Genomic DNA, 16,629 nt, shown 5'->3' with positions numbered 1-16,629 from the left:
TTTGATTTTTTACAAAAAAAAAAAATATCACCAATATTTTTCGAATTGAAATTTTAATTGAATTCTAAAAAAATTCAATGTAAATATTATTGGTTCAACATGTTTTTTTTAATTGAAACAAAAATCAATGAAATTAATAGTATCAATTAAATTTTTAATTGGATCCATTTTGGTGATTGATACTATCATTTCTGTGATTGAAAAAAATTTCAATTAAAAATAATTCGATGAATTAATTTCGTGATGAAGACAAAAAAAAATTTTTGTGAATCTAAATTTTTCACATAAAACTTTGAAAATTTGTAATTGAGAATATATATATTTTTTATTTATTTAAAATGTAAATTGCGATAATATTTTAATTAAAAATTTAAAAATATTCAAAAAAAAATTTTAAATGACTTTATTTATTATTTGTCCATAAAATTCGGAAGCTTCGGTCCCCAAAAATCTCCAATTTAAATTAAAATTCCTCACAAAAATCTCCAATAAATTTTTGATATTTTTTTATGGACAAATCCAAAAGATAAAATCGATAAAAATATTTTTGTTTGTTGAACCTAAATTTGTCACATCAAATTTTGAAATTTTTTAATTGAAAATATATATATTTCTTATTTATTTAAAATGTAAATTGCGATAATTAATATTTTAATTAAAAATTTTATTTATTATTTTTACTAAAAAGTTAGTTGTACCAATTAATCTTTTGAAACAATTTTCTTGTAATTTTACAAGAGTTTATACTTTCTTAAGAATTTTTCGGTTTGATTTTTCACAAAAAAATATATATATATATCACCAAAATTTTTCCAATTGAAATTTTAATTTAATTCTAAAAAAATCAATTACAAATTTAATTGGTTCAACAATTCTTTTTTAATTGAAACAAAAATCAATCAATGAAATTAATAGTATCAATTAAATTTTTAATTGGATCAATTTTGGTGATTGCTAGTATCATTTCTGTGATCGAAAAAATTTCAATTAAAAATAATTCGATGAATTAATTTCGTGATGCAGACAAAAAAAACTTTTTTTCTGTGAACCTAAATTTGTCACATCAAATTTTGAAATTTTTTAATTGAAAATATATATATTTCTTATTTATTTAAAATGTAAATTGCGATAATTAATATTTTAATTAAAAATGTAAAAATATTCCAAAAAAAAATTTTAATGACTTTATTTATTATTTTTACTAAAAAGTTAGTTGTACCAATTAATCTTTTGAAACAATTTTCTTGTAATTTTACAAGAGTTTATACTTTCTTAAGAATTTTTCGGTTTGATTTTTCACAAAAAAAAAATATATATATATCACCAAAATTTTTCCAATTGAAATTTTAATTGCATTCTAAAAAAATTTCAATGAAAAATTTAATTGGTTCAACATTTTTTTTAATTGAAACAAAAATCAATCAATGAAATTAATAGCACCAATTAAATTTTTAATTGGATCAATTTTGATGATTGATACTATCATTTCTGTGATTGAAAAAAAAATTCAATCAAAAATAATTCGATGAATTAATTTCGTGATGAAGACAAACATTTTCTTTCTGTGAATCTAAAATTTTCACATCAAATTTTGAAATTTTTTAATTGAAATGATATTGAATTGAATGATATTTATTTAAAATGTAAATTGCGATAATTAATATTTTAATTAAAAATGTAAAAATATTCAAAAAAAAAAAAAAAAATTAATAACTTTATTTATTATTTTTACTAAAAAGTTAATTGTACCAATTAATATTGTATTCTTGCAATTTTACAAGAGTTTATACTTTCTTAAGACTTTTTCGGTTTGATTTTTCACAAAACAAAAAAATATCACCAATATATTTCCAATTGAAATTCTAATTGAATTCTAAAAAAAAAAATCAATTACAAATTTAATTGGTTCAACATTTTTTTTTTTACTGAAACAAAAATCAGTCAATGAAATTAATAGTACCAATTAAATTTTTAATTGGATCAATTTTGGTGATTGCTAGTATCATTTCTGTGATTGAAAAAAATTTCAATTAAAAATAATTCGATGAATTAATTTCGTGATGAAGACAAAAAAAAATTTTCTGTGAATCTAAATTTGTCACATCAAATTTTGAAATTTTTTAATTGAAAATATATATTTTTTATATTTATTTAAAATGCAAATTGCGATAATCAATATTATAATTAAAAATGTAAAAATATTCAAAAAAATTTTAATTACTTTATTTATTATTTTTACTAAGAAGTTAATTGTACCAATTAAACTTTTGATTGATTACGTTTTCAACCTCAATCAATTTTTTAATTGGAAATATTTTAGTGATATTTTTTTCCTGTGAACGTATAAAATTGTTTTCGTTGAATTTAAGTAAGTTTCGTCGAACTAACGTAAACATGTATTAACGATCGTTAGTCATCGTACTCAATCGTTAATATTACGACTATTTTTTCCTCTTAGTGTATATATATATACATATATTTTTTTTTAATATGGCCTTTTGTTAATGTGTAATTTAATTACAAAATTAATTGAATTAATTTATTATTATTTTTTCACCAATTCAATTAAATTTTTAATTGAGACAAAAATGATCACATTTTGTTGTGTGCATTTAACAAAATTAACAATTAATGTTATTGTAAACGGTGGGCACCGGGGCTTTCCATATAAATATTTTGTTTTTTTAATAAATTTTTTTTAATTACTGCTTCCAACGTTGATGTTTTTTTATAAACATAATAAATACTTAAATAAATATAAATATATAAATAGAATTATATATATAGATGGATATATTAAATGAAAATGTGTGTTCCACAACTTTGAATACGAGGTTTTTGTGTGTTTGCGCTAAAAAAATAGCTTTTAAAGGAGAAAATTTTCATTTTGGTTAATTTTTGCTATAACAGAAAGAAATTTATTTTAATTGATCATCATTGTCGTATCGTTGATTTCTCAAGGATTTTATATTGTTCATCTTTTCTTTTTATTTGTAGTAAGAATAGATTATAATTAAAGAAATAAATAAAAAAAGAAAACAATTAAGTTAGTTTAGATTGAATGAAGCTTATGTTTTGTTTTTTTTTTTTTTTTCTCGATTAAAATTAAAAGTTCAAACCAAACAAGAGATAGAATGTAGACAAAACATAGTAAAATATTGGAGAATTCTTAATAAAATTTAAAATTCTACATTATACATATTTATCGTTTCATATACCACATAAAACAAATTCAATGCAATTAATTATAAAATATTCATAAAGGCAATGGCAATTACATTTTTTTAAAGTTTAACAAATTTTTTTGACCTAAGCCCAATATTAATTGGTTACACAATAAAAAAAACACAGTTACTTGTCCAAGAATGGTTTATGCTACCTCTCTAAGGACGGGTTCTTTTAAACTGTATGAGTCCAAATCATATCCTAAAGTGTAAATTTAACCCGCACATTTTTTAGTTTTAAAAAAGATCCCAAAAACTCTGACAAATTTTATTATACACAAAAAAGGAAAATATTACTTGGATCCCAAGATATCAATTTTCATTTAGGGATTTTGGTTCTATTTCCGAGGCAAAGTGTTTGAATTATTTCAAATCTTTAATTGTTAATTTAAAAGACAATTTTTTTAAACCTAAAAAGTTTAATTTTTACATTAAAAAAAAATATTCTTTACTTCAAAGAGTAAAAAATTTAATTTTTTATTTATGAGAAATTTGTCCTTGAAATTGTGTAACCTAACTTTTAGGTTATATAATATTTGATATTTGGTCAAAATATTTATAAAGACGCTATTAAACTGCAAATAACATATTGTGAGGGCATGAATCTCTTTTGCTACGTCAACATAAAAGTGTTTATATAGCAATCAGGGATGGAAAATGCAGTACTAATAGTACTTTTTTCAATACCTTTTCAGTATCGTATTACCCTCACGAATGATTTATTAACTTTCTATTGAAACATTTTTCAAAATTTTATTTTTATAAATTTTTTTCCAAATTTTTTTTCTATAGAAAATATTGTCAAAATTTTATTTCTATAGAAAATATTGGCAAAATTTCATTTCGGTAGAAAGTATTGTGAAAATTTTATTAATATAGAAAATTTTGTCAAAATTGTATTTCTATAGAAAATTTTCTTAAAATTTTATTTCTATAGAAAATTTTCTTAAAATTTTATTTCTATAGAAAATTTTCTTAAAATTTTATTTCTATAGAAAATTTTCTTAAAATTTTATTTCTATAGAAAATTTTCTTAAAATTGTATTTCTATAGAAAATTTTTTCCTACTTTCTATTGAAAAACCTTTCTAAACCTTTCTATTGAAAAATTTTTCAAAATTTTATTTCTATAGAAAATGTTCTCAAATTTTTATTTCTAAAGAAAATTTTCTCAAAATTTTATTTCTATAGAAAATTTTCTCAAAATTTTATTTCTATAGAAAATATTGTCACAATTTCACATTTCCATAGAAAATTTTTTCCAAATTTTATTTCCATAGAAAATTTTTTCCTACTTTCTATTGAAAAACCTTTCTAAACCTTTCTATTGAAAAATTTTTCAAAATTTTATTTCTATAGAAAATTTTCACAAATTTTTATTTCTATAGAAAATTTTCTCAAAATTTTATTTCTATAGAAAATTTTTTCAAAATGTTATTTCTATAGAAAATTTTCTCAAAATTTTATTTCTATAAAAAATTTTCTCAAAATTTAATTTCTTTAGAAAGTTTTTTCTAAATTTTATTTCTATAGAAAATTTTTTCCAAATTTTATTTCTATAGAAATTTTTTTTCCAAATTTTATTTCTATCGAAAGTTTTCTCAAAATGTTATTTCTATAGAAAAATTTTTCCAAGTTTTATTTCTATAGAAAAAAAATTCCAAATTTTATTTCTGTAGAAAATTTTTTCCAAATTTTATTTCTATAGAAAATGTTCTCAAAATTTTATTTCTTTAGAAAGTATTTTCCAATTTTTATTTCTATAGAATTTTTTCCAAATTTTATTTCTATAGAAAATTTTTTCAAATTTTATTTCTATAGAAAATTTTCTCAAAATTTTATTTCGGTAAAAAATATTGTAGAAATTTTATTTCTATAGAAAATTTTCTCAAAATTTTATTTCTATAGAAAATTTTCTCAAAATTTCATTTCGGTAGAAAATTTTGTTAAAATTTTATTTCTATAGAAAATTTTCTCAAAATTTTATTTCTACCGAAAATTTTCTCAAAATTTTATTTCTATAGAAAATTTTCTCAAAATTTCATTTCGGTAGAAAATGTTGTTAAAATTTTATTTCTATCGAAAGTTTTCTCAAAATGTTATTTCTATAGAAAATTTTTTCCAAATTTTATTTCGGTAGAAAATATTGTAGAAATTTTATTTCGGTAGAAAATTTTGTTAAAATTTCATTTCGGTAGAAAATTTTGTTAAAATTTTATTTCCATAGAAAATTTTGTCAAAATTTTATTTCGGTAGACAATTTTGTTAAAATTTATATTTCTATAGAAATTTTAGTCAAAACTTTATTTATATAGAAAACTTTGTCAACATTTTATTTCTATAGAAAATTTAGTCAAAATTTTATTTCTATAGACAATTTTTTCCAAATTTAATGTCTATAGAAAATTTTGTCAAAATTTTATTTCGGTAGAAAATATTGTAGAAATTTTATTTCGGTAGAAAATTTTGTTAAAATTTTATTTCGGTAGAAAATTTTGTCAAAATTTTATTTCTATAGAAAATTTTGTCAAAATTTTATTTCTATAGAAAATTTTGTCAACATGTTATTTCTATAGTTTTTTTTTTCAAAATTTTATTTCTATAGAAAATTTTGTCAAAAGTTTATGTCTATAGAAAATTTCAGTCTAAACTTTCTACAGAAAATGTTTCCAAAAAAAAAAAAAATGCAAAATTTTATTTCTATAAACTAAAAAATATAAAGAGTGACTAATTTGAATTTTATAATTTTTTATTTATTCAAAATATTAATTCATAAGGATTTAGACTTTGACCCATTAATTTTATGGGATAAAAAAAATTGGACAAATTTTAACTATACCGTAACTATAAAGTATTGGCCAGACTCATAGATAACGCTTCTAAAATTAAGTCCATAGTCTAAGTTAGGAATAATAGCAACCATGGTTGCCACTCCAGCCAAAAATAATCTACCAAAATTTGGAATTTGGAAAGTCTACCAACCAAACAAATCTTCTACAGAAAATGTTCGCAAAATTTTATTTCTAGAGAAAATATTCTCAAAATTTTATTTCTTACAAACAAATTCTAAAAATTTTATTTCTAAAAACTAAATTTATTTCGGTGGAAAATATTGTCAAAATTTCATTTCGGTAGAAAATTCGCTTTTAAAATTAAGTCCATAGGCTAAGTTAGTAATAATAGCAACCATGGTTGCCACTCCAGTCAAAAATAATCAACCAAAATTTGGAATTTGAAAAGTCTACCAAAAAACTACCAAACAAAGAAATCTTCTACAGAAAATGTTCGCAAAATTTTATTTCTAGAGAAAATTTTCTCAAAATTTTATTTCTTAAAAATAAATTCTAAAAATTTTATTTCTAACAAACAAATTCTCAAAATTTTAATTCGGTAGAAAATATTGTCAAAATTTCATTTCTATAGAAAATTTAGTCAAAACTTTATTTCTATAGAAAATTTAGTCAACATTTTATTTCTATAGAAAATTTGTAAAAATTTTATTTCGGTAGAAAATTTTATCAACAATTTATGTCGGTACAAAATTTTGTCAACAATTTATGTCGGTAGAAAATATTGTCAACATTTTTTTTCTATAGATTTTTTTTATTTTGTTTCTATATTTTTTTTAATTTTATATCTATTGAAAATTTTGTCAAAAATTTATTCTATGGAAAATTTCAGTCAGCACCTTTAGCTCTTGACAATATTCTTCCAAAGGAATTTTTGTTGAAATTTTGTGAAAAGTACTTTTTCGCTCAAAAAAAACATTTTTTGTACTTTCTTAAAAAAATTCCATCCCTGATAGCTATACTCGTACACCGAAGTAAATATTCTAATAATGAGCCAGTGGAAAGAGCTTTGATAGAATTCAATCGAATTTCTAGTACAGATTTAGATTTTTCGATTCCATTGCATAATTTTCTAATGAAAGTAGATTTAATATATGTTTAGATGTAAGCTATAGTCTGTAAGGATTTTTATATATCCATAGACTGAAATAACTTGGTACCCCCTAACTAGGGTGATGATCGGATACATGACACATAGGAAATTTTTAATATGGATTTTCTTAACTGACTTTATCAGTGTATTGTTATTGTGATTTAACAAATAATTGCATTGAATATTATTTTCAATTTAGAATATAAAACGCTTGATTATTGATATACATTTTTTCTTGTAACATTTCGTCTTAATTTGGTTTGAACTCATATTACAAAAACAAAAAAGAAAACGAAAATACGAAAACAAAAAAAAAATGTATAATTAAAATTTTAAATTAATAGCATTATCATCGTCTATTATATAAATAATCAGAAAAAAAATATGGTAGTAGTAGTAATAATAATGGTGTAGTAATAAAAATAGATATAACCAATGTACTCTTAACTTGTTGTTGTTTTTTTTTTAATGTAGTTTTATGAATAAATAATAACAATATTTGCTTGTGGTTTGATTTGATTTTTTGCTTTTTTTTTTGTTTTGTTTGTTTTTAGTGATCTAAAAATTTACTCTTTAATCTGTGATATTCACCTCTTGGCAGTGTTGCACCTGTGCGTGAGAACATGGATTCCATGTCACTGCCTAAATCGCGAGACATACTGTGGCGCCATGGAACTCCCATACTGTTGGCAGCGGTATTAAGTCGGCTAAAATCGCATTGGATGCATGTCGAAAATGTAGGAGAAGTAGAAGAAATAGAGCAAATAACAAAAAAAAAGATACAAAAATTTAATCAATAATTCTTAATGTGTATGTGTGTGTTTTTTTTTTCAAATAACATTATATATATGACATTTATGAAATATTATTATTAATAGTAACAATTACTTTTGTATAATAAGGTTTAGATTAGTATAGCATAGGCATTGGTGGTTAAAAAGAATTAAACAAAAAATTACAACCGAGGCATATTAAATGACTAACAACAAATAATTAGTTAACCCGATAGGAATTTCACTACACAAAACGCTACATTAGCCCTACAGATTTGGTAATATAAAGAGTGCCAAATTTGAATTTTATAAAGAGAGTAGTTGACATCGGTTCAAAATATTAATCATCGAGTCAAAAATAATAATCTACCAAAATTTTGAGAAAATTCTACCAGTTTTTTGGTAGACAAACAAACAAACAAATCTTCTATAGGAAATTTTCTCAAAATTTTATTTCTAGAGAAAATTTTGTTAAAACTTTATTTTTATAGAAAATTCGGTGAAAATTTTACTTCTATAAAATATCACAATTGACATAGTCTGAGTGATCTTGACAATCAGTGTTACCGTTGTGCGACTTTAGTCGCATTTTGCAACCTTTCTGACGTCATGTGACTTTTTTGAAATATGCAAAATGTCGCACGCATGCGACTAAAGTCGCACCAAAGGTGTGTGCTTCAATTTGAAGCAATTTTTATAAATGTGAATTCATCGTCTTGCGCCTTACGTGGCGCACCGTTGTGCAATGTTCCAGCGGTGGATAGGTTAGGTATAGTGGCAGCCCGATATTTCAGACTCACTTAGACAATTCAGTCCATTGTGATACCACAGTGGTTAACTTCTCTCTTATCACTGAGTGCTGCCCGATTCTATGTTAAGCTCAATGACAAGGGGACACCCTTTTATAGGCGAGTCCGAACGGCGTTCCACATTGCAGTAAAACCACTTAGATATGCTTTGAAACACCCAGAAATTTCACCAGCATTACTGAGGTGGGAGATAATACACCATTGAAAAACTTTTTGGTATTTGGTCGAAACTGGGTTTGAACACACGACCCTATGTATGTAAGGCAGGCATGCTTAACATACTGCGGCGGATGCTGAATGTTTCGCTGTTAAGTACTTCACCGCAATGTGAAACGACGTTTGAACTCGGCTAAGTACACAGAAAAAAATTTCACGAAAAATTTTCCAATTAAAATTTTAATTGAGTTTTAAAAAATATTCAATTAAAAATTTAATTGAATCAACAAATTGTTTAATTGAAGCAAATATCAATCACAAAAATTAATAGTATCAATTAATTTTTTAATTGATATTATCATTTCTGTGATTGAAGACATTTCAATTAAAAAATTAATTGGATCAATTAATTTCGTGATTGAATTAGAAAAAAAATGTTTTTGTGTGTAGAGAAGCACTCATTAATAAGAAAGAAGTAAATCATGTATAGCATCACAATGGACACCTAACCTAGACGTTGTTCTGATATGTTCAGTCGTTATTTTATTGCATACCATTTCAACCACTAGATCCGTTCTAGTACCAAATAAATTTTTATAATTATCACAAATTTTTACTGGAAATCGTTCGTTTACTCCAAAAAGCCAGCAAAAGAGAGCCAGAGTTAGGGGGAGAGAGAGATCTTATATGACATTTGAGAAATATAAAAGTTGCAAGTTTTTGCTAGGGACACTTGCAAGAGTTTGCCATAAATAAATCATATGTGCAATATATTTCAGAGTCAATTAGAAGTTTGTATAAAAAATATTTTTTTTATTTTAAATGATTTTTAAGCTTTAAATTGGCTGATGGTAAATTGGTACTGGATGGCTTTCGCGTACATTTCAGCTAATTTTAGCAAAGAGAAAAAATCCATTTTAGTCTCTTGCAAGTCTACGTTGTAGTGGATTTTATGTTACAATAAGTAGGTAAAATATCTTTTTATGTTAAAGGGACTTTTTCTTTATTGTTTTTGTGTTGTTTTGTAGAACATTATTTGTAATCAAAAAGACCTCACAAATGTAAGGGATTTTTTTATCATTATGCGATTTTTTTGAATATGCGAATTTTTTGCGACTTTTTCAAAATTTCCAACGGTAACATAACACTGCTGACAATAAATCGGGCTGCCACTTTAACCTATTTCTATAGAAATTTTTTTTTGTCAAAATTTTATTTCTATAGAATATCACAATATACAGAATAGTCTAAGTGAACCTGACAATAAGTCGGGCTGCCACTTTAACCCATTTCTATGGAAAATTTTTTGTCAAAATTTTATTTCTATAGAAAATTTTCTCAAAATTTTATTTCTATCGATTTTTTTTTCAAAATTTTATTGCTATAGAAAATATTGTCAAAATTTTATTTCTTTAGGAAATTTTTGCAAAATTTTATTTCGACAGAAACTTTTTGCAAAATTTTATTTCTATAGAAAACTTTCTAGAAACTTTATTTCTATAGAAAATTTTCTAAAAATTTTATTTCTATAGAAAATTTTTTCAAAATTTTATTTCTACAGAAATTGTTGTCAAAATTTTATTTATATAGAAAATTTTCTAAAAATTTTATTTCTATAGAAAATTTTCTAAAAATTTTATTTCTATAGAAAATTTTCTAAAAATTTTATTTCTATAGAAAATTTTCTAAAAATTTTATTTCTATAGAAAATTTTCTAAAAATTTTATTTCTATAGAAAATTTTCTAAAAATTTTATTTCTATAGAAAATTTTCTAAAAATTTTATTTCTATAGAAAATTTTCTAAAAATTTTATTTCTATAGAAAATTTTCTAAAAATTTTATTTCTATAGAAAATTTTCTAAAAGTTTTATTTCTATAGAAAATTTTCTAAAAATTTTATTTCTATAGAAAATTTTCTAAAAATTTTATTTCTATAGAAAATTTTCTAAAAATTTTATTTCTATAGAAAATTTTGTCAAAATTTTATTGCTATAGAAAATTTTGTCAAAATTTTATTTCTATAGAAAATGTTCTCAAATATTTATTTCTATAGAAAATTTTGGCAAAATTTTATTTCTATAGAAAATTTTCTCAAAATTTTTTATTCTACAGAAAATTTTCTCAAAATTTTATTTCTATAGAACATTTTCTCAAAATTTTATTTCTATACAAATTTTGTCAAAATTTTGTTTCTATGGAAAATGTTTGTCAAAAGTTTATTTCTATAGAAAATTTTTGTCAAAATTTTATTTCTACAGAAAATTTTCTCAAAATTTTATTTCTATAGAAAATGTTTGCAAAATTTTATTTCTTTAGAAAATTTTTGCAAAATTTTATTTCTATAGAAAATTTTCTCAAAATTTTATTTCTATGGAAAATTTTGTCAAAATTTTATTTCTATAGAAAATTTTCTCAAAATTTTATTTCTGTAGAAAATATTGTTATTTTTTTTCTATAGAAAATTTTCTCAAAATGTTATTGCAATAGAAAATTTTGTCAACATTTTTATCAAAATTTTATTTCTATAGAAAATTTTTGCAAAATTTTATTTCTATAGAAAATTTTCTCAAAATTTTATTTCTATAAAAAGTTTTGTCAAAATTTTATTTCTATAGAAAATTTTGTAAACAGTTTATTTCTATAGAAAATTTTGTCAAAATTTTATTTCTGTAGAAAATATTAATTTTTTTCCATAGAAAATTTTCTCAAAATGTCATTTCTATAGAAAATTTTGTCAAAATTTTATTTCTATAGAATATTTTATCAACATTTTATTTCTATAGAAAATTTTCGCAAAATTTTATTTCTATAGAAAATATTTGCAAAATTTTATTTCTATGGAAAATTTTCTCAAAATTTTATTTCTATAGAAAATTTTGTCAAAATTTTGTCGACATTTCTATAGAAAATGTTGTCAAAATGTTATTTCTATAGAAAATTTTGCCAAAATTTTTTTTTGATCATTGTTGTTGTTTTTTTTTTTGATTTCAGCTTAAAACCATACATTGACTAAACTACAAGTGTAACTTAACCAACAGAGGAAAAGAATGTTTGTCAAATTTATTTGGGCAAAGCCCTATAGACTGTAAGATGGTTGGATGGACGCACGTTTCGGAATTACCACATTCCTCATCAGCATCCTCTACTTGCAGCAAAACTATCAACCAATTATCAGAATAAATTCAGGCAGTTCATTAAACCTAAAAATGAACCACACTTGAACCTCCCGAAAAAAGGTTTTGTATGATAGCCGGCTTATGCCGAAATAAATTCAAAACAAACATATCTCTTTTTCCGATGCCACTGTCAAATCATCGATTTGAATTCAGTTGGCTGGGTTTATTTAGAGCGTGCTTCCTCTTCATTTTCCATTCTTTTTGTTTTGTTATTGTTGGTTTTGTTCTTTAAGCATTGTTGTTGCTTTTATTGCAGCTTAAAACCACACATTGACTACAGAAAATTTTCTCAAAATTTTAATTCTATAGAAAATTTTCTCAAAACTTTATTTCTATAGAAAATTTTTGCAAAATTTAATTTCTCTAGAAAATTTTTTACAAAATTTTATTTCTATAGAAAATTTTATTTCTTTAGAAAATTTTTGCAAAATTTTATTTCTATAGAAAATTGTCAAGATTTTATTTCTATAGAAAATTGTCAAGATTTTATTTCTATAGAAAATTTTTGCAAAATTTTATTTCGATAGAAAATTTTTGCAAAATTTTATTTCTATAGAAAATTGTCAAGATTTTATTTCTATAGAAAATTGTCAAGATTTTATTTCTATAGAAAATTTTTGCAAAATTTTATTTCGATAGAAAATTTTTGCAAAATTTTATTTCTTTAGAAAATTTTTGCAAAATTTTATTTCGATAGAAACTTTTTGCAAAATTTTATTTCTATAGAAAATTTTGTCAAAATTTTATTTCTATAGAAAATTTTGTCAACATTTTATTTCTATAGAACATTTTTTCAAAATTTTTTTTGAATAGAAAATGTTGTTAAAATTTTATCTATATAGAAAATGTTTTCAAAATTCTTTTTCAGCAAACAGCAATTGCTGAAAACGATTTGTTGCTAAAGAAAAATTTCTCAAATTTTTATTTCTATAGAAAATTTTCTCAAAATTTTATTTCTATAGAAAATTTTCTCAAAATTTTATTTCTCTAGAAAATGTTGTCAAAGTTTTATTTCTATAGAAAATGTTGTCAAAATATTTTTCTATACAAAATTTTGTCAAAATTTTATTTCGATAGAAAATTTTGCCAAAATTTTATTTCTATAGAATTTTTTTTGCAAAATTTTATTTCTATACAAATTTTTCTAAAAAATTTATTTCTATAGAAAACGTTTGCAAAATTTTATTTCTATAGAAAATGTTTGCAAAATTTTATTTCTATAGAAAATGTTTGCAAAATTTTATTTCTATAGAAAATTTCGTCAAAATGTTATTTCCATAGAAAAATTTTGTTAAAATTTTATTTCTATAGAAAATTTTCTCAACATTTTATTTCTGTAGAGAATTTTCTCAAAATTTTATTTCTATAGAGAATTTTCTCAAAATTTTATTTCTGTAGAAAATTTTTCCACAATTTTATTTCTATGGAAAATTTTCTCAAAATTTTATTTCTATAGAATATTTTATCAAAATTTTATTTATATAAAAATTTTCTCCAAATTTTATTTCTATAGGGAATTTTGTCAAAATTTTATTTCTATAGAGAATTTTGTCAAAAGTTTATTTCTATAGAAAATTTTCTCACAATTTTATTTCTATAGAAAATTTTGTCAAAATTTTATTTTTATAAAAAAATTTTGTCAAAATTTAATTTCTACAGAAAACTTTACTTCTATAGAAAATTTTTTCAAAGTTTTATTGCTATAGAAAATTTTGTCAAAATTTTATTTCTTTAGAAAATGTTTGCAAAATTTTATTTCGACAGAAACTTTTTGCAAAATTTTATTTCCATAGAAAATTTTCTAGAAATTTTATTTCTATAGAAAATGTTCTCAAAATTTTATTTCTATAGAAAATTTGGTCAAAATTCTATTTCTATAGAAAATTTTGTCAAAATTTTATTTCTATAGAAATTTTTGACAAAATTTTATTTATATAGAACATTTTTTCAAAATTTTATTTCCATAGAAAATGTTGTTAAAATTTTATCCATATAGAAAATGTTCTCAAAATTCTTTTTCAGCAAACAGCAATTGCTGAAAACGATTTGTTGCTAAAGAAAATTTTCTCAAAATTTTATTTCTATAGAAAATTTTTGCAAAATTTTATTTCTATAGAAAATTTTCTCAAAATTTTATTTCTACAAAAAATTTTGTCAAAATTTTATTTCTATAGAAAATTTTCTCAAAATTTTATTTCTTTAGAAAATGTTTGCAAAATTTTATTTAGAAAAATTTTGCAAATTTTATTTCTATAGAAATTTTTGCAAAATTTTATTTCTATAGAAAATTTTCTCAAAATTTTATTTCTATAGAAAATTTTCTCAAAATTTTATTTCTATAGAAAATTTAGTCAAGATTTCATTTCTATAGAAAATTTAGTCAAAATTTTATTTCTATAGAAAATTGTGAAGACTTTATCTCTATAGAAAATTTTTGCAAAATTTTATTTCGTTAGAAAATTTTTGCAAAATTTTATTTCGATAGAAACTTTTTGCAAAATTTTATTTCTATAGAAAATTTTCTCAAAAATTTATTTCTATAGAAAATGTTCTCAAAATTTTATTTCTATAGAAAATTTTGTCAAAATTTTATTTCTATAGAAAATTTTGTCAAAATTTTATTTCTATAGAAAATTTTGTCAAAATTTTATTTCTATAGAAAATTTTGTCAAAATTTTATTTCTATAGAAAATTTTGTCAAAATTTTATTTCTATAGAAAATTTTGTCAAAATTTTATTTCTATAGAAAATTTTGTCAACATTTTATTTCTATAGAACATTTTTTCAAAATTTTATTTCCATAGAAAATGTTGTTAAAATTTTATCTATGTAGATGTTTTCAAAATTATTTTTCAGCAAACAGCAATTGCTGAAAACGATTTGTTGCTAAAGAAAAATTTCTCAAAATTTTATTTCTATAGAAAATTTTCTCAAAATTTTATTTCTATAGAAAATTTTCTCAAAATTTTATTTCTCTAGAAAATGTTGTCAAAGTTTTATTTCTATAGAAAATGTTGTCAAAATGTTTTTCTATAGAAAATTTTGTCAAAATTTTATTTCGATAGAAAATTTTTTCAAAATTTTATTTCGATATAAAATTTTGTCAAAACTTTATTTCTATAGAATTGTTTTTTGCAAAATTTTATTTCTATAGAAAATTTTCTCAAAATTTTATTTCTATAGAAAATGTTCGCAAAATTTTATTGCTATAGGAAATGTTTGCAAAATGTTATTTCTATAGAAAATGTTTGCAAAATTTTATGTCTATAGAAAATTTTGTCAAAATGTTATTTCCATAGAAAATTTTGTTAAAATTTTATTTCTATAGAAAATTTTCTCAACATTTTATTTCTATAGAGAATTTTGTCAAAATTTTATTTCTATAGAAAGTTTTGTCAAAATTTTATTTCTATAGAAATTTTTGTCAAAATTTTATTTCCCTAGAAAATTTTTGCAAAATTTTATTTCTATAGAAAATTTTTTCAAAATTTTATTTCTATAGAAAATTTTGTTAAAATTTTATTTCTATGGAAAATTTTGTCAAAATTTTATTTTTTTAGAGAATTTTGTCAAAATTTTATTTCTATCGAAAACTTTGTAAAAATTTTATTTCTTTACAAAATTTTTGCAAATTTTATTTCTATAGAAATTTTTTGCAAAATTTTATTTCTATAGAAAACGTTTGCAAAATTTTATTTCCATAGAAATTTTTGAAAAATTGTATTTCTATAGAAAATGTTTGCAAAATTTTGTGTCTATAGAAAATTTTGTCAACATTTTAGTTCTTTAGAGAATTTTGTCACAATTTTATTTCTATAGAAAATTTTCTAAAAATTTTATTTCTATAGAAAATTTTTGCAAAATTTTATGTCTATTTTATGTTCTAATGAAATAAAATTTGGACAAAATATTATTGCTATAGAAATTTTTTGCAAAATGTTATTTCTATAAAATGTTTTGTCAAAATTTTATTTCTATAAAAAATCTTGTCCAAATTTTATTTCTATAGAAAATTGTCTCAACATTTTATTTCTACAGAAAATGTTAATGTTTAATGCTTTGTTTTCTACCAAAACATCAAGAATTCTATCAATCTTCCAGATAGTAAAAAATTTAACATTTTTGTTAGAATTCTACCAACTGTGGCAACCGTGTCCATTAGTCAATGAATTATAAAAGTTTTCAATTGAACTGTTATTTTCACATATTCTTAGGCGCTACTACACTCAAAAGAAATATCAGCAGAATGTCGCTACTGTTATATCTCTGTGATTCAGGGCAATTTGTAAAATTTTTAGGATATAAAAAACTTTCGAAAGAATGGATTAAAGAACCAAAAATATGTTTTTGTATATTCCAGTTCTCTAATAATTTTGAAAGCTTTTAAATGCAATCAGCAAACATTTTGTTTGCTATTATGTCTAAATTTGAGAATAGCTCCAAAATTTGAAAAAGAAAGTTACTTTTGTTTTTTGTTTTTTTTTTTTAATAGCCCCAAATTATTTTTTTTATATATTCCAGCCTAATAAAAAAAATGTCCTATGGAAAT

At 21.3% G+C, this 16,629-nt stretch overlaps 1 protein-coding gene across 12 annotated transcripts in view; it reads right to left on the bottom strand.

Annotated features, from left to right (window-relative positions):
* Nuak (Nuak family kinase 1) overlaps window positions 1-16,629 on the bottom strand; it is a 148,820-nt gene that overhangs the window by 25,859 nt on the left and 106,332 nt on the right. For 10 of the 12 annotated variants that reach the window (XM_075288384.1, XM_075314442.1, XM_075288407.1 and 7 more), the window contains one exon: window positions 7,757-7,872. In XM_075288384.1, the coding sequence (XP_075144499.1) occupies window positions 7,757-7,872 (116 nt within the window). Of the gene's footprint in view, window positions 1-2,895; window positions 2,984-7,756; window positions 7,873-16,629 lie in introns of those variants that run through there. The other 2 variants (XM_075288426.1, XM_075288430.1) reach the window with 1 other exon arrangement.

Source organism: Haematobia irritans, chromosome 1, assembly GCF_050003625.1.
Source record: "Haematobia irritans isolate KBUSLIRL chromosome 1, ASM5000362v1, whole genome shotgun sequence".
NCBI lineage: Eukaryota > Metazoa > Arthropoda > Insecta > Diptera > Muscidae > Haematobia > Haematobia irritans.
The sequence above is the reverse complement of the archived record's forward strand: the minus strand, read 5'-3'. Positions and strand labels throughout refer to the sequence as shown.